General features: G+C 57.1%; 1 protein-coding gene and 2 pseudogenes across 4 annotated transcripts in view; all 3 read right to left on the reverse strand.

The window, feature by feature from the left end:
- LOC116945823 (carbonic anhydrase 7-like) overlaps positions 1–13,323 on the reverse strand; it is a 45,416-nt gene extending 32,093 nt beyond the window's left edge. For 3 of the 4 annotated variants that reach the window (XR_012945319.1, XR_012945320.1, XM_032960392.2), the window contains exon 1: positions 13,221–13,323. Coding sequence is in view for 2 of the 4 variants with exons in the window: in XM_032960392.2 (XP_032816283.2) it covers positions 13,221–13,308 (88 nt within the window). In the remaining 2 variants the exon portion in view is untranslated. Of the gene's footprint in view, positions 1–12,251; positions 12,329–13,220 lie in introns of all 4 variants that reach the window. The other variant, XM_032960393.2, reaches the window with a different exon arrangement.
- Positions 13,324–15,542: 2,219 nt separating this feature from the next.
- On the reverse strand, positions 15,543–16,047 carry LOC116945777 (ubiquitin-like protein 5; annotated as a pseudogene).
- Positions 16,048–17,760: 1,713 nt separating this feature from the next.
- Positions 17,761–17,861, reverse strand: LOC116946035 (U6 spliceosomal RNA; annotated as a pseudogene).
- Positions 17,862–18,589: the final 728 nt, after the last annotated feature.

Here is an 18,589-nt window from a genome sequence, read left to right on the forward strand (position 1 = left end):
CAAATGACGGCTCGACGAAGTGGGCTTATCTCGCGGAAACATTAACAGCGGCCAAGCAGCGTTACACACCAGTGACGTCGATTCTAAATGTGGAGGGAAAGACTGGAGGATCCGGAGGAAGAATCCACGCGACCACGTGGGGAGTGAGAGAGGGAGAGAGAGAGACACCACAAACTCCAAATATACAGCAGGGGTCGGGATCGAACCCACGAACGCCTGCATACTCTAGAGTACAATACAGTATTCGTGTACAGTATTTTGGTGATTCTATAGTGTACCGTGTCTTATTGTACCCTGTATAATTTGTGCTCAAGTTTTACTGCTGTACACGAGTGTTGAGTGCAGTGCTCTTAGTAATTAGACGTAACGTCGCGGGTACGTCCAGGATGAAGGAGCGCGCGTTAACGCAGCGCGTCGCCGTTCAAGCTTCGCTGTCTCCGTTTTGCTGTCGCGGGGAGAAAACAAAAAAAAATCGCTTCGATTGACGTCGGGGAGGGGGTGTATTACCACATTACAATTAATATATTTCTGTATTTGTATACCTATACGGTACTGTGTTTGGCGCAATTCATGCAAGTTGTGGGTCGGGTCGGGTCGCCGCTGCAGAATCTGTCGCTAGCGCAGAGCGTCGCGCGGACGGGCGGGAAGGCAGACGGAAACACGCGCTTAGCAAACGAATTGTCCGAGCTCTGCGGTCCTGTCACGGGAACGTTTGGGTCAACTCCTGTACCATCGCCCCTTCCGTCCGGGAGCCTGCCACGGCGGGGCCACGGTGCAGGGCACCGGTCTGTGTCGCGCTCTGCGATATCCTCGCAGCGGCAGAAGGCGGCTTTTGGCTCGGCCATCGAAGAAAGACGGGGGTCGCCGGCGTCGCGAGCGGCGCTTTCAGATGCGCTCCGGCGGCCGTCTGGAACGCTCTTGCTTCCTTTCCCATATTAGGAAGCCACTGGAGCTGTGCACTTTGAAATCATCTGGATTGAAAACTCATTTCTGCAGGGTCATCATGTGTTAGTTTGTCTCCTTCCCCCCACCCCCCACTGCACCTCCTGGCTACGTGTGGTGCGAAACGAGTTCATCGTACATACACACTGGACTCGGGATCCAGAGGGCGCCCGTTCGAGTCTATCTCCCGGCGCGGCATTTTCTTGAATCCCCCCGCCCCCCCCCCCCACACTAACCCCGCCCCCCACGTCGCCTCCATCACACCCAGCAGCAGTACGAACGGGATCGCGACGGGTAGTCGATCGGCAGCGTGGTGCGGCAAAACGTGGGCACTCCCGCCCGCTTCTAAGACACCTGCCCAGCATGGAAGAGTAGGCCAAGACACCCGAGATACCCTCTTGTGAGCGTGGCAAACGGCGACGGTCCACGCCCCTTTTGCCCTCGCCAGCGCGGCGAGCGGCGAGGTTAACCTTGGCGATGAATTATCATTTGACCGCAACCTGCCGGAAGGCCATGAGTGGTGCCCCGGGCAGCCCCCGCCCTCCTTTGTGACCCCAGCGAGAGCGGCGCGAATGAAGTCGTCAAAGCGACGACACGTGCTCTCCCTCTATCCCTAATCCGCGTGCGCTGTGCGTCTGTCAACTTGATCCTAGCGCAAACGCCCAACGCTGATGATTACTTAATAATAATAATAAACAACACGACACCGCACGGACAAACCTCCCCGTGCAGTCTTAACTGGCTGTCGGGGCAGGCGCGCACAGGCACAAAGCAAGCACGTGGCTATTTTAAGCCACTGTGTGGTTATCTATATATATAAAAGGGAAATTTGTGAATGTGTGCGTCTGTTCGAAATGTTTAGCGTACTAGCCGACATGCAACAAACTTGAAATTTGGCATGTGGGTAGTTTCCAGACTGTACACAATGCAAAAAATAAAAAAAATAGACTTTTGTATTTTTGGGGGGGGGGGGGCGCAATAATGGATATATTTTTCACGGCAAGTAAGCGGTGAAGTCACCCGCATGCGGCAGCGTCACGCAGTGTGCCTGCTGACGTCACGCAGTGTGCCTGCTGACGTCACGCAGTGTGCCTGCTGACGTCACGCATCCCCCCACCCTCCGCGTAGGCCGTGTATTAATCCAAGACAAGAATTCCAAGTCCCGGGCGAAGCCGGGTAGTGAAGCTCGTTTTAAAGATATTGAAAAATGTGATACTCCGACTGATGTTCCTGTTGTTGTGGAGTGACTCGTGCAGCCAGCTATGGCTCTAGGGTTTGGTGTTACATGTTGTTTATGTCGTTTATTGTTAAAAATTCGGTCACAGTCCCTATGATCACTGCTACATTGCATTTATGGCTTTATTTTGGTGATTTCGAAAAGTTTTTTGGTTTGGCCATGTTTTTGTTTATTGTAGTACGGAGTTAGACTGATGGCCTTAATCTTAGTTGCCTTGTGGTTGTTCTTGTTGTTTGACTTGCATCCCACTGGGATTTTTTACACACAGCGTTGGTGTACGGTGCTATTTCAGGAATATTTTGATGTTTTTTTCCTGGATTTTCTGTTTGCACAGTAACATAGTCACTTTAAGATGTTTTCTTGTTCATGTTTTTGGTTTGTTGCGGTTGCACCTGATTCAAGAGCCGAATGGCTCACAGGGCTATACCAAATAAATGGAACTATGAACTATGAACAGATTTTTTTCGGTGTAAAACGCCGTTAGCGAGCGCCCACGGGATGCCGGCATGGTGCACGAGGGGGCAGGTGGCCCAACGATGTCTGCGACACCATCGCTGCTGCCCCAGGTACGGTACTCGTATTTGAGGCTGAGTCGACCCAGGAGGAGGCCCAGGACCGGTTCAGATAAATCGTCGCTTGGCGTCGGTGGCCGTCAGCCCTGGGGGGTCGAACTCGGGTCGCCGGGGTCCGGAGCGCAGCGCGCTAACTGCTGCACCGCCGATGGCGCGTGCGGTTGGGGTAAGATGCAGGTGCTCAACACTCGGGCCACAACACACTAGCGTAATAATAACAACAACTCGTGGACGAGGTGTAGCGACCTCGCGCTGTGAGGGAAGAGACACAATTGCGAGCCCGTGGGTGGCTTTGAGGGTGTGATGTTTGAAGGAGGCGGTTGGCAGGGTGGAGAGGCGAGATAGGAACAGAATGGATGGTATTAATTTGCACATCACGGCCTCGTGTCAACGGGTGCCAGAGGTGTAACATTGCGTCTTGCACACACACACGCGCGCGCGCGACACACACACACACGCGTCTACGTGCACAAGGACACACGTACACTTATGCACAGAATTGACACGACAACAGATATGTGCAAAGATCGCCCGTACAGCCTTCAACAGACTGTTGGGGCAAGTGCTGCTAGCGAGTAGCACCTATGAAGACCAGCACGGGGGTGGGGTGGCCAGCACCACTCTCGGCCGCCTTTGTCTCCTTCGTGTTGATATTTACAGAACGCGACAAGCACTCATTTATCGTTGAGTCAACAACGGTGTTTGGTTTCCCGGCGCTTCGCTCGTTGCTGGCGGACGACCCCCTCCGACTGCCCAGCAGCGTCCTTCACGAGCCTCCTCCACAGAGGCCCATCTTGACACCCCTGGTACCACTCAGCTCCACATTCTCCCGCACCGCATCAGCCCATCTCCTCTCTCATCCGTGGCGTGTCCGTTTAGCCTCATTCATGTGACCAAACATGGCCAGCATGCCCGGGCACGTGGTAGCACCTGATGCTGGTGTTTACACACAGCATCAGGCGCTAATTTAAGGCTGAGTTGACCTAGGGGAGGCCTATAATCGATTCAGATATTCGTCACCGATGTATGACTGAGGGGCAATCGAACGCAGGTCGCTGGGTCGTGCAGTCCGCTAACCATTGCGCCACCGCTCCTCACCACAAAGACAAAGATCCCCCGTGTAGCCTTAACAGACTGTTGGGGCGAGTGCTGTTAGCGAGCACCACCTATGAAGGCCGGCACGGTACACGAGGAGGTGGGTGGCCTGCACCACGCCCGACCACCTTTGTCTCCCCAGTGGCGATGTTCACACACCGCACCAGGTACTCATTTGAGGCTGAGTCGACCTGGGGGGGGGGGGGGGCCCATGACCGGTTCAGATAAACGTCACTGGTGTTGGCCGTGAGCGAAAATCGAACTCGGGTCGCCAGGTTCACAGCGCAGCGCGCCAACCGCTACACCACGCGCCCACTGCTAACCCTTATAAATATCAAACGTCTCACCAAGGATGTAAATTAATACGGTGTTAATTTGAGAGCGTAAAGCTGCACCGTGGGAGACTGGCTACGCTCACTGGGAGGCGCAGAGGTATTCGTGTTGGCGCATGCATCGGTGCAATGGGTGCCACCTCTCGAGCACCTCATTGAGACCCCAACGCGGCAGTTTCAACGGAGAAATATCTCAGAACCCTGCCAATGCCACCGCTGGACTGAAGCCTCCCCTCCCCTCCTCCCCCCTTTCTCCCCTGGGGGTTGTTTGACCGCGCTTCACCGCGCTGCTTCGGCGCGGAGTGTGCGTGCGGGTCAAGGGGGGCCAGCCATGGCCGGCCGAGTCGTATCGCTCGCCACGGATGACGGCCGTGGCCCCGGGGGTGGGACTCCGGTCTCCGGGTTCGGGGGACCAGCAGCAGCAGCAGCAGCGTGATGGTGCTGCTGCTGCTGGTGCTCCAGCCGCTGCGTTGGCAGTGGTGCACCACCAACAACAACAATCAACAACAGCAACTCAACGCACTCGTCAGTAGCAGTGTGGCCTTAAAAGGGGGAACAAATATATCATGGGCGACGTTTCGGGCAATGCCCCTTCGTCATCATCGAACGTGGTGAAGGGTCATCATGTTCGAAGGGTCATCATGTGCTTTGGAAAAGGGCCATTGCCCGAAACGTTTTACTCTAACAGTTTTTCTTTTTGGGGTAATTTCGAAGTGATAATGTACGTATGTTGAACTTCTTTCGCACCGTACGTAGCCTACGGTGCTAATCGGAGGTTCTGGGGAAGGACAACAAACTAACACACACTCATCCATCAAGAAATGAGTCTTCAATCTAGATGACGATTTAATAAACGTGCACAGGTCCTGCAGCTTCCTGCCATCGGAAGACAGAGGCGTTCCAGACGGCCGCGGAAGCGCATCTGAAAGCGCCGCGCGATGACGCCATGGCCACCGTCTTTGTTCGACGGCCAGCAGCCAAAAGCCGTCGCCGCTGCTGCTGATGCGAGGATGACGAGCGGAGGTGGCGTGATGGTGGTTTATGCCCCTTGATGAGATCAGTCAAGGAACCAGTCATTGTGGTTTGCCTGGTGTGGCCGTTTGTGGCCCACAACGGTCACGATCCTCCCCGCCCTGGTTTGAGTCTCACAACTCTTCTGAGTCACCGTGGCGCTGCTGGGGGGGGGGGGGGTGTGGAGGGGGTGAGGAAGGGGGGGGGCGGTGGTCAGTGGCCTGGAGGGGGTCAAGGTTGGGGCCGGGGGGCGGGGGAGGGGTGGTGCCCGCGTTGTTTGCCGGAACATTACGGACCCGGCAATGCCATCGCATCTAAATAAGGCGACCACCGATCAATCAATCGGCCCCTCTCGTTTGTCGAGGGTTTCTAATTGAAGATGAGATGGTGGGGGCCCCGCGGGGAGGGGGAGTGGAGAGGAAGGAGGGGGTTGAGGCATGAAGACAAGTAGCTGTGGATCGTGGGAGGGGGGTGGGGGGAGTCGATGCCATGCAGCGAACGGAGGGGAAAGGGGGGGGGGGGTCCGAAACGAGATCCATTCGGGGGGAGGGCAGGGGGTACAGCACGTGACTTTCCTGCCTCACCGAGAAAATTTTGGGGGTGAAATTACGACCAAGACAAAGTGCCCCCCATATAGCCTGCACGGACTGTCGGGGCAAGTGCAGTTAGCGAGCGAGCGCCTATGAAGACCGGGACTGTGGCACACGAGGGGGTTGGTGGCTGGCCAGCATCACGCCCCCCCCCTACCGCCTTTGTCTCCCCGATAGCGATGTTTACGCACCGCACCGGGTACTTATTTAAGGCTGAGTCGACCTAGGGGAGGCCCAGGACCGGTGCAGATAATCGTCACCGGTGTTGACCGTGAGCAGGAATGGAACTCGGGTCGCCGGCTTTGCAGCGTGACGCGCTCACCACTACACTACAGCTCCCCAAGAAATTACCACAACCACCACAACCACCACAACCACCACCCACCCTCGAAGTTGCCACGGCTTTGTTGAATCCTCAGAGTCGCGCATACCTGGATTTCACACGCGCCTATCGATTACCGCGCGCCTCTTATTTTAGAAAACCACACCTACCCCTCCCCCCAGCCCAACCTCTCCCCGCTAAAAAAAAAAATCTTCCCGATGTTCTCTGTGCCACGCTGTGTTCTTGACGCCCCCTCCCTTTCAAACCCATCCACCCCCGGGTCCCCGCTCCCCCCTCCCCAGCTCCCGACTTCTCCGCTTCTTCATCTTAATCTTGCCTCTCTCTCTCCCTCCCTCTGCTTCCCCAGCCCCTCCGCCCGCGTCCCCGGACTCCGCTCATGGCGAGAGTGGCCGCGCGGGGCCGCCGGTTAGCGCGAGGGCCTCGCGGTGACCGCTAAGCTCTGCGGGGCGAGGCCCAAAAGGTGGTCGCCTCTTTAGCGTGGGCGCTCGGAGGTGGAGGAGGCTCAGCGGTGGAGGAGGCTCAGCGGTAGAGGCTCGGCGGTGGTGGAGGCTCAGCGGTGGGGGGAGGCTCAGCGGTGGAGGAGGCTCAGCGGTGGAGGCTCGGCGGTGGAGGAGGCTCAGCGGTGGAGGAGGCTCAGCGGTGGGGGAGGCTCAGCGGTGGAGCGAGTGCCTCGCAATCGGAAGGAGGGTGCGATTTCAATTCCCACTGCTTGGGAGGGAAGTTGACTCAGCCCCGTCATCATAATCATTATCACCCCCTTCTTCCGCGGTCCATAACACGAGAAGCTCTACCACTTTGCAGTCAATTTAACAGTCTGTGGTTGCGTAATGGACTGACTCGCCCACGCCGTATGAATGTGGAATTGTCACCATGAGACCCAGGGCTGTCGACAGGAGATAAGCAGCAATGTATGCTAGGGGCAGCGATGGTGCAGTGACTCACGCGCTGCGCTACGAACCTGGCGACCCGGGTTCGATTCCCGCTCACGGCCAACACCGGTGACAATTATCTGAACCGGTCATGGGCCTCCGCTAGGTCGACTCAGCCTCAAATGAGCACCTGGTGCGATGTGTAAACATCGCCACTCGGGAGACAAAGGCGGCCGGGCATGGTGTTGGCCACTCACCCCCTCGTGTGCCGTGCCGGCCTAACAGCACTTGCCCCTACATTCTGTTAAGGCTATACGGGGGATCTTTGTCTTTGTCTGTGTGTGTCTGGGGAGCGTTAGTCTAGCGGTTAGTGAGCTGCCCTATGAAACCCGGCGACCCAAGTTCGATTCCCGCTTACGGCTAAGGGGCCGTCCATAAATGACGTCACGCGATTTTGCACGATTATTGACCCCCCCTCGTCACACGGCGTCACAAAAAGTCAGAGCCCCCCCCCTCAAATATGACGTCACAAAGCTCTGCCCCCCCCCCAAAACCATATTTCCATTTTGAAAATAAAACATGCTTCGAATCGCTTTAAACGATTGTCATTGTAGTGCGTATTTAATGTGGCGCTGCACTCTGATGTTGTAGGAGTGCTGTTATAACAATTAGTGTTGTTTTAATAATTCTATATTTATTTAAAGTTGCGAATTTTTATGTGACGTCACATTTCTCAACCCCCCCCCCCCCTCGTCACACATCGTCACAAATATCTGACCCCCCCCTTCCCCCCTAGGTGCGTGACGTCATTTATGGACGACCCCTAACACCAGTGACCATTACCTCAACCGGTCCTGGGGCTCCCCTAGGTTGACTCAGCCTTAAACGCGTACGTGTCGCGGTGTGTAAATTGCAGCGTCGGGGAGACAAAGACGGCCGGGCGTGGTTCTGGCCACCCGTGCCGGCCTTCATAGGTGCTGTGCCAACAGCACTTGCCCCAACCGTCTGTGGAAGGCTACGCGGGGGACCTTTGGCTTTGTCTCACCGCCCTGCTGCGCACGCCGCTCCATGGAGCCCGAAGCCTTTGGCAGTCTCGACGCGTCGGCATGCGGCGGCGAGACGCCGGAGTGAGAGTGTGGGGAGTGTGGGGAGTGTGGGGAGTGTGGAGAGTGTGGGGAGTGTGGGGAGTGAGAGTGTGGGGAGTGTGGGGAGTGAGAGTGTGGGGAGTGTGGGGAGTGTGGGGAGTGTGGGGAGTGAGAGTGTGGGGAGTGTGAGTGTGGGGAGTGTGGGGAGTGTGGGGAGTGTGGGGAGTGTGGAGAGTGTGGGGAGTGAGAGTGTGGGGAGTGTGGGGAGTGTGGAGAGTGTGGGGAGTGAGAGTGTGAGGAGTGTGGGGAGTGTGGGGAGTGTGGAGAGTGTGGGGAGTGAGAGTGTGGGGAGTGTGGGGAGTGTGGGGAGTGAGAGTGTGGGGAGTGTGGGGAGTGTGGAGAGTGTGGGGAGTGAGAGTGTGGGGAGTGTGGGGAGTGAGAGTGTGGGGAGTGTGGGGAGTGTGGGGAGTGTGGGGAGTGTGGGGAGTGAGAGTGTGGGGAGTGTGGGGAGTGTGGGGAGTGTGGGGAGTGAGAGTGTGGGGAGTGTGGGGAGTGAGAGTGTGGGGAGTGTGGGGAGTGTGGGGAGTGTGGGGAGTGAGAGTGTGGGGAGTGTGGGGAGTGTGGGGAGTGTGGGGAGTGTGGGGAGTGTGGAGAGTGTGGGGAGTGTGGGGAGTGAGAGTGTGGGGAGTGTGGGGAGTGAGAGTGTGGGGAGTGTGGGGAGTGTGGGGAGTGTGGGGAGTGAGAGTGTGGGGAGTGTGAGTGTGGGGAGTGTGGGGAGTGTGGGGAGTGTGGGGAGTGTGGAGAGTGTGGGGAGTGAGAGTGTGGGGAGTGTGGGGAGTGTGGAGAGTGTGGGGAGTGAGAGTGTGAGGAGTGTGGGGAGTGTGGGGAGTGTGGAGAGTGTGGGGAGTGAGAGTGTGGGGAGTGTGGGGAGTGTGGGGAGTGAGAGTGTGGGGAGTGTGGGGAGTGTGGAGAGTGTGGGGAGTGAGAGTGTGGGGAGTGTGGGGAGTGAGAGTGTGGGGAGTGTGGGGAGTGTGGGGAGTGTGGGGAGTGTGGGGAGTGAGAGTGTGGGGAGTGTGGGGAGTGTGGGGAGTGTGGGGAGTGAGAGTGTGGGGAGTGTGGGGGAGTGAGAGTGTGGGGAGTGTGGGTGTGGGGAGTGTGGAGAGTGTGGGGAGTGTGGGGAGTGAGAGTGTGGGGAGTGTGGGGAGTGAGAGTGTGGGGAGTGTGGGGAGTGAGAGTGTGGGGAGTGAGAGTGTGGGGAGTGAGAGTGTGGGGAGTGTGGGGAGTGAGAGTGTGGGGAGTGTGTGAGAGTGTGGGGAGTGTGGGGAGTGTGGGGAGTGAGAGTGTGGGGAGTGTGGGGAGTGAGAGTGTGGGGAGTGTGGGGAGTGAGAGTGTGGGGAGTGTGGGGAGTGAGAGTGTGGGTAGTGAGAGTGTGGGGAGTGAGAGTGTGGGGAGTGTGGGGAGTGAGAGTGTGGGGAGTGAGAGTGTGGGGAGTGAGAGTGTGGGGAGTGAGAGTGTGGGGAGTGTGGGGAGTGAGAGTGTGGGGAGTGAGAGTGTGGGGAGTGAGAGTGTGGGGAGTGTGGGGAGTGAGAGTGTGGGGAGTGACCGGGTGGTTGAGAGTCCAGAGGTTAAGCGCGCGTGAGTGTACAGTACTGAACACGATTCCACGTGTCTGTGCACGCGTGTGTGTGTCGTGTGTGCCGCGTGCGTGTACGGATATGCGTGGTATGTGTGTGTGTCGGTGACGTTTGTCTGGGAAGACAAAGGCGGCCGCGCGTGGTCCTCGCTTTCCGGCACTTGCCCCCAGCAGTGTGTTTGAAGGGCTACACTGCGTGGGGGGGGGGGCCTTTGTCTTTTGCTTCTTTTCTTGTGGTCACGTGCACGTGGTCACGCGCACGTGCTCACGCGCACGGGTTCACGCGCGCCCGGGTCAACAGCAAACTCCCAAAGCACCACAGCACCTTCCCACCCACCCCACACCCACCCAGCCTCCACCCCCCCCCTCCCATGCACTCCCTGCGACGAGCCACACCGAGACTCCCGCCCGCCAAGAGACTCCCGCCCGCCAAGGCGGGCGGGAGTCGACGGAGGGAGGATTTTGCGCATTTGGCTAAAACACACAGGGGGAGATCCACTCCCCACCCGCGCTTAGCAAATACACAACCCCCGTGTAGCCTACGACAGACTGTTGGGGCAGCACCTATGAAGGCCGGCACGGCACGCATGGGGGGTGGGTGACCAGCACCACGCCCGACCGCCTTTATCTCCCCAGTGGCGATGTTTACTACACACCGCACCGGGTTACTCACTTGAGGCCGAGTCGATCCTCGGAGGGGAGGGCCCCGTAACCGGTTCAGATAATCGTCACTTGGTGTTGGCCGTGAGCGGGAATCGAACTCGGGTTCGCCGGATTCATAGCGCAGCGTAGCGCTAACCGCCGCACTACCGCTCCCCATCACACACATCAAGGCACACATAACAACAGCCGCCACTGACGTGACCACGGCGCTTGTGCCAGGCTAGGTGCACTTTGCGGTGACGTGAATTAAGGGTGGCTGGCTGGCAGGAGAAACAGACGCTGGTGCCGTGGGTTAGCTGACAGATGACTGGCAGATGCACAAACAAACACGCAGACGTGCACACACAGGGGTACAAAGACAAAGAACCCCGTATAGCCTCAACAGACTTTTGGGCCATGTGCTGTTTGCGAGCATCTATTAAGGCAGAGGAGGCGCACGTGTGAGGGGTGTTTTTAGCACCACGACCGGCCGCCTTTGTCTCTCCATTGCTTATGCATATACACCGCACCAGGTACTCATTCAAGGCTGATTCAACATAGGGGAAGTGCAAGAACAGATTCACATATCACTCGCCACTGATGTAAGCCGTGGCTGGGAGTCGAACTCATGCGGCTGAAGGTGTGTCAACCAGATATCACTCGCCACTGATGTAAGCCGTGGCTGGGAGTCGAACTCATGCGGCTGAAGGTGTGTCAACCAGATATCACTCGCCACTGATGTAAGCCGTGGCTGGGAGTCGAACTCATGCGGCTGAAGGTGTGTCAACCACAAGGTAATCGCTGTACACACACCCACATTGACACGTTATTTTTCACACGTAAAAAATAACAAAGACAAAGATCCCCCGTATAGCCTGTAATAGACTGTTGGAGCAAGTGCTGTTAGCGAGCACCTATTAAGGCCGGCACGGTACGCATGGGGGGGGGGGGGTGGCCAGCACCATGCCCGGCCGCCTTTGTCTCCCCAGTAACGATGTTGTGCAATTCGCATGCGCGCACACACACACATTCTTCTAACACGTGCTCACACATTATCGCGCACGTTGTGTGACCATCACCACCCCATCCCCGGGGCGCCGGTGTCTCCCCACTCTCGATGTTTACTACAGAACCGCACCAGGTACTCAGTTGAGGCTGAGTCGACCTAGGGATGTTCGTCGCTGGTGTCGGCCGTGAAACCGAACTCGGGTCATCGGGTTTATGGCGTTATAGCGCGCTAACCACACAAAGACAAAGATCCCCCGTATAGCCTTAGTAGACGTTTGGGGCAAGTGCTGTTGTTAGCGAGAACCTTTGAAGGCCGGCACAATACACGAGGAGTTGGGTGGCCAGCACTACGCCCGGCCGCCTTTGTCTCCCGAGTGGCGATGCTTACATAACGCACCAGGTACTCGTTCATGCACACAAAGACAAAGATCCCCCATATAGCCTTAACAGACTGTAGGGGCAAGTGCTGTTAGCGAGCACCTATGAAGGCCGGTAACGGTACACGAGGGGGTGGGTGGCCAGCACCACGCCCGACCGCCTTTGTCTCCCTAGTGGCGATGTTTACACACCGCACCAGGTACTCATTTGAGGCTGAGTCGACCTAGGGGAGGCCCGGGACCGGTTAAGATAATCGTCACTGGTGTTGGCCGTGAGCGGGAATCGAACCCGTGTCGCCGGGTTCATAGCGCAGCGCGCTAACCGCTACACTACCGCTCCCCCAACTCATGCGGCTGAAGGTGTGTTCATGCACACACAGTCTCACACACACATTCTCATACACACAGTCTCACACACACATACAGAGTCTTTGTACACACATACATACAGAGTCTTATACACATACAGTCTCATACACACACAGAATCTTACACACACACAGAGTCTCACTCACCATTATCCTTTCCGTAACCCCAAGACATGCTCGCCAGTCGCCAAGTCAGCCGGGCAGATGCAGCAGCGCTGGACTTCCTGCACGTGTGCCGGCGAGCGCGTGTCACACACGTGCGCGAGTGTGTCTGTCTGTGAGTGTGTGTCTGTCTGTGTGTGTGTCTGTCTGTGTGTGTCTGTCTGTGTGTGTCAAGAGTACGTGTGTGTGTGTCTGAGTACGTGTGTGTGTCTGTCTGTGTGTGTCTGTCTGTGTGTGTGTGTGTCTGAGTACGTGTGTGTGTGTCTGAGTACGTGTGTGTGTGCCTGAGTACGTGTGTGTGTGTGTGTCTGAGTACGTGTGTGTGTGTCTGAGTGTGTGCAATGCGTGTTCACTAGCAACACTTGCCCTCCCGCCCCAACAGTCTGCTGAAGGCTACACGGATGTAAAGCAGTCTTTATCTAAGCTCACACTGCACGCACGTGTGTACGTGACTGTTGTTTCCGTAAAACTGGGACGCAGAGAGGACAGGAGAGGGATCCGTGTAGTCTGTACTGTGTGTCAGTGTCTCCTTGTGTCTACGTGTCAAAGTCTCGACGCGTGTCTGCTGTGTCTGTGTGTCTCTGAGTCTCGGTGTCTGCTGTGTGTGTGTGTCTCTGGGTCTCGGTGTGTGTCTGTCGATGTCTGCTCTGTGTGTCTTTGGGTCTCGGTGTCTGCTGTGTGTGTCTGTCAGTGTCTGCTCTGTGTGTCTTTGGGTCTCGGTGTCTGCTGTGTGTCTGGGTCTCAGTGGCTGCTGTGCGTGTGTCTGGGTCTCGGTGTGTGTGTGTGTGTGTCGCTGTGTGTGTTTCGCTATGTGTGTGTGTCGCTGTGTGTGTGTGTCGCTGTGTGTGTGTCGCTGTGTGTGTGTCGCTGTGCGTGTGTCTGGGTCGGTGTGTGTGTGTCGCTGTGTGTGTGTCGCTGTGTGTGTGTCTGCTGTGAAGGCACGCGTGCTCTCACCACGAACGAGGACGGTTTCCGCACAAGTGCCGACGCACGAGGCCGCGTGCCAGACGTAACAGAGCGGATACCCGGCCCCTCCCCCCATCCCTCCCTCTCGCCCTCCCCCATTGCCTCCCTCTCGCCCTCCTCTCTTTCCTCCATCCCTCTCAGTCTCACGCATCACCTCCAGCCGTCACTCCCCGTAACCGCCCCGCCACCATCACCCCAACCCGCACCGCCTCCCTCCATCTTTCCCGAGCGTGCTTGTTTCCTTCACTCCCTCCTCCATCTCTCCTCCTTCCTCCTCCTCCTCATCTCCTCCTCCTCCCTCTCCCCAGCCCCTCCCCACTCTCTGCCCAATCCCATCTCCCCATCCCTCGCGATTTCCCTCATTCCATTCCTCCACCCGCGCTCTCCCTGCCCGTTGCCTCCCTTCCCTTTCTCTCGCTGTTCATTCATCCCCCCTCCCCCCTCTCTCACGGATCGCCGCTACGCCGAACGCACGCGTACACGCCTAGCCACAACACACCACGTGATGGTACACGCCTAACCACAACACACCACGTGTGATGGTACACGCCTAGCCACAACACACCACGTGATGGTACACGCCTAACCACAACACACCACGTGTGATGGTACACGCCTAGCCACAACACACCACGTGATGGTACACGCCTAGCCACAACACACCACGTGATGGTACACGCCTAACCACAACACACCACGTGTGATGGTACACGCCTAGCCACAACACACCACGTGATGGTACATGCCTAACCACAACACACCACGTGTGATGGTACACGCCTAGCCACAACACACCACGTGATGGTACACGCCTAACCACAACACACCACGTGTGATGGTACACGAAACAACACAACACACCACAACACACGACACACCACAACACACCACAACACACGACACACCACAACACACGACACACCACAACACACGACACACCACGACACACCACGACACACGACACATCACAACACACCACAACACACGACGACACACCACAACACACCACGACACACGACACACCACGACACAACACACCACAACACACAACACACCACAACACACCACGTGTGTGAATGTAACAGCCCTGAGCGGGCCGCACCCAGCGCCCTCTGATCGGACCCCCCCCCCCCCCTGCTGAGGAGTGACTCGTGAGTGGGGAATGAGTTTTGTGGTCGGGATGATTGAGTGGCGACGACATCGCTCATCACGCCCAGGGTCCCGCTCCGGTGTTCGGGCGGACATCGTCAGCACCATCACCCAGCCTCGCCGCCACACGCTCGGGAGGGAAGGTTTCATCACAACTCGCGCTGTGCAGGGCTGAGGGTGGTGGTGGTAGTGTGTAGGGGCTGCGGTGTGGGTGGTGGTGTGTAGGGGCTCCTGTGTGGGTGGTGGTGGTGGTGTGTAGGGGCTGCGGTGTGGGTGGTGGTGTGTAGGGGCTTTGGTGTGGGTGGTGGTGTGTAGGGGCACCGGTGTGGGTGGTGGTGGTGGTGGTGGTGTGTAGGGGCTGCGGTGTGGGTGGTGGTGTGCAGGGGCTGCGGTGTGGGTGGTGGTGTGTAGGGGCACCGGTGTGGGTGGTGGTGGTGGTGTGTAGGGGCTCCGGTGTGGGTGGTGGTGGTGGTGGTGGTGTGTAGGGGCTCTGGTGTGGGTGGTGGTGGTGTGTTGGGGCTCTGGTGTAAGATGTTACATTGGTGGGGGGAGCGCTATCTAATTCACCTTCCCCACCCTCCATCCCCCCCCCGCGCCCCTTTTCGTAGCCCCCTCCGCTGTGCCCGTGAGCCGTGCGCAGTAGCACCGCCTGCACACTCCATAAGCCACCCACTGGGCGCTTCCTCCTAGCCCCCCTCCGCCGCGCCCCCACCACCTCCCCACCGTCCCACGCAGGCAAGGGGCTGTCGCTCCGAGCGTTGCGCTGAGCTCCGCTTCTCTGTGGAATCCTAACAGCGTCCGTCTTTGTCTCTCTCGCTCTTTGTATCCACGCGTCTCATCTCTCTAGCGAATCCCCCCCCTCCATCCCCTCTCGCCACAGTCCACTCTCTCTCTCTCATCTCTCCTCCTACATCATCGATTTCCCTCCCTCCCTCCGTTTCTCCTTTATTTGTCCTTCACTTTACATCTCCCCCGCCATATCTCCCTCTCCCCAATCTCTCACCCTATCATGATATCTCTCTCCCTCGTCTCTCTCTCTCCCTCCATCGCTCCCTCTCTCTCCTGCCTCTCTCCCTCCATCGCTCACTCTCTCTTTTCTTCTTCTTTTTTTTGTATAGTATCATAGCACTTTTAATTTACACTAGGATTGTAAGACGTTGGTTCGACAAGTCAACTTGCATTTTTATTAGAAAAAAACTTGATAATGGAATGAATGTAACAAAAGCCATTCCTATTACGGAGATACAATGTTAATGAGTGTCAAAGAATCAAGAATGCATTACAGATTCCCCATGCAAATAATAAATTTAATAAAAACTGACTGATGTGCAACGATGTCTTGCGGAACATTCCAATTATGGAATTGGTGACGCCATGCCTGCATGTGCTTCATTGGTAGTACAGCTCCAGATTTTGTCCGACGTGGATCTCATAGTCCTCCAGCGTAACGTGGTCTTTAAATATGGTGTACCATTTCTTCAGGACAATTCTGTCCCATTTTGTTCCAGTCTGTGCTGCAATAAGCTATTTTTAAATCCCCGATTGTGTCGCTGGGATTGCACTTCACCCGCACTTTCTTTCCCAGCCGATCGTTGCAGGTGATCTCCAACATTGTGACCGCTCCTCTTGTGTTAAGATTCTGGCTCTTTCCTGCCTCTCTCTCCATCTCTTCCTCTCTCTCTCTCTCCTGCCTCTCTCTCCTGCCTCTCTCTTTCTCTCCTGCCTCTCTCTCCATCTCTCCCTCTCTCTCCTCTCCATCTCTCTCTCTTTTTATTTTTTACGATCAGAGGAAACAAGAAGATGCTCGGTGTAGTCGGCACTTTGCTCCGTTCATCATTTCATTTTTTTTATGCTTTGCTTTATGTAACCCCCCCCCCCCCCTTTTAAATGAAAGAACCAACAAAATATTTTTCCTTTTTTCTGCTCTCCTTACCCCTTCCCTCTCTCTCTCTCTACCCCCTCTCTGCCCCTCCTCTCTCTCTACCCCCCTCTCTGCCCCCCTCTCTCTCTGCCCCCTCTCTTCCTACTCCATTTCGCTCTCTCTCGCTCTCTCTTTTTTATAACTTAGACAAGTGCTGCATCTGCACGCAGCCCTTCCCACAGTCAAACGGCCTCCGACGGGTAGCTTAGATCTGCATGCACAGCTCTCCGTCATCTGCCACCGAGCACACGGCCTCCTCCAGCGCCCACTGCTCTTTGAAGGCCGACACGGCGTGGGTCAGCCACGCATGGCAGAACTCCAGCCACGCCCTGGCTCCGGCCAGAGCGCGGATGATGCCCAGGCTGCTGGCTGGACATTGCCCCTCCAGGGCCACCTTCCTCGCCCTGTATATGGCGAGCTTGGCGTAGCCGACGAGCACGTTGACCAGCCCCTGAAGATGTTGGGATCCGTCGCCCTTCGGGTATCCAAAGATGAGGACCGTCGGGGAGAAGTGGAGGCTGAACCTTAGGAGGATGTTTCTCAGGTCCTTGAACAGCGAGTCCAGGCTCTTGCACTCCACGTATTGGTGCGCCACCGTCTCCACTTTACCGCAGAACCGGCACTCCGGGGACGTGTCGGTGAAGCGCGCCAGAGAGGCATTGGTGGTGACGGTGCTGTGGGCGATGCTCCAGCTGAGGTCGCCGATGCGGTTGTATGTCGGGCAGGAGTAGAGTTGCCTCCAGCGAGGCCTCTCCGGAGAGATGCAGGACAGAGCTTTCCTCCAGGCATGGTCCTTGTGGCTCCTCAGGGTGTCCTGTTGGTGAAACCGGACCATGTAGGAGTAGAGCACCTTCCTATTTACATTTGCGAACGCCACCTCCGGCAGGTCTTCCAGCCGGCACAGGTTGTGATCCGCCTTCGTTTGTCGGCATTGGCGATGCAGTGGCACGACTGAGAGCTTCGGTGGAGGGGGACCGAGAGGGGCCTCGTCATCCCCATGCCGATGGGGGGCGTTCTCCCCGCTGCCGCTGAGAAGGCCCCCTTGGCTTCGGCCAGGATCCGGGCAGCCACCCGGAGCGACTGCAGCCCCCCTGTCTTTGCGGCCACGTCTGCTGGTCCGAGCCACCGGCCCCGTGTTTCAGGCTCCAAAAGAACTCCCATCCTGGTGAACCGCGCGTTGGCGAGGCGCCTCTCCATGCCTGGGGTGGCGGTGGTGGATGGCAGCTTTGTGGGTTCCTGAGGATCGGTTCGAAGACCAGATCCTTGGCCGATCGAGGCTTGTTCAGCTTCCTGACGGCGAGGGAGCTCCATATCTGCAGGACGCTTCTGTAGAAGGGTGGCAGCTGTCCCAGTGGGAGGCCCTGCAGGTCCATGTAGAATAGTTGTTTGGAGCACTGCAGACCCCCCAGCTGTTTCAGGAGGAAGGGGGCCGTGACGCTCCAGGCCGGTGCAGGGGCGAAAAATATGGAACGTTTCACGAATTTGCGTGTCATCCTTTCGCAGGGGCCATGCTAATCTTCTCTGTGTCGTTCCAGTATAAGTACTGCCGGAGCAAGTACTCTCTCTCCCTCTCTCTCTCCCTCTCTCTCTTTTTTTTCTCTGTCCATCTCTCCCTCTCTCTCTCCATCTCTCCCTCTCTTTACCCCCCTGGCTCCAAAGCCTGACACGAGGCAGACACTCGACTTCTACTGAATATAAATAGCTGCGTAACAATAATAATGAAACGACAACACAACCCCGCACACACGCAGCTCACCTGCACACTGTTGGTGCCAAGTGCTGCCAGCGAGCATCCCACGAAAGCCAACAGAGCAAGCGATGGGATGATGTGGCGAGTGTCACCCATTCCCCCAGCCGCCTTTGTCTTCCCAATGCTGATGCTTTACGCACGCGCCAAGTACTCTGTACTTGTTTGAGGCTGAGTCGACCTACAGGGAGGCCCAGGGCCGGTTCAGATAATCGTTCCTGGTGGTGGCCGTGAGCGGGAATCGAACTCGAGTCGCCGTGTTCGTAGTGCAGCGCTCTAACTGCTACACACACGAACAACAAAGACAAAGATCCCCCGTGTAGCCTGTAACAGACTGTAGGGGCAAGTGCTGTTAGCGAGCAGCACCTCTGAAGGTCGGCACGGCACACGAGGCGGTGGGTGGACAGCACCACGCCCGACCGCCTTTGTCTCCCCAGTGGCGATGTTTACACACCGCACCAGGTACTCATTTAAGGCTGAGTCGACCTAGGGGAGGCCCAGGACCGGTTCAGATAGAATCGAACTCGGGTCGCCAGGTTC

Source organism: Petromyzon marinus, chromosome 25, assembly GCF_048934315.1.
Source record: "Petromyzon marinus isolate PM22_M1 ecotype Great Lakes invasive population chromosome 25, UKy_Petmar_22M1.pri1.0, whole genome shotgun sequence".
Taxonomy (NCBI): Eukaryota; Metazoa; Chordata; class Hyperoartia; order Petromyzontiformes; family Petromyzontidae; genus Petromyzon; species Petromyzon marinus.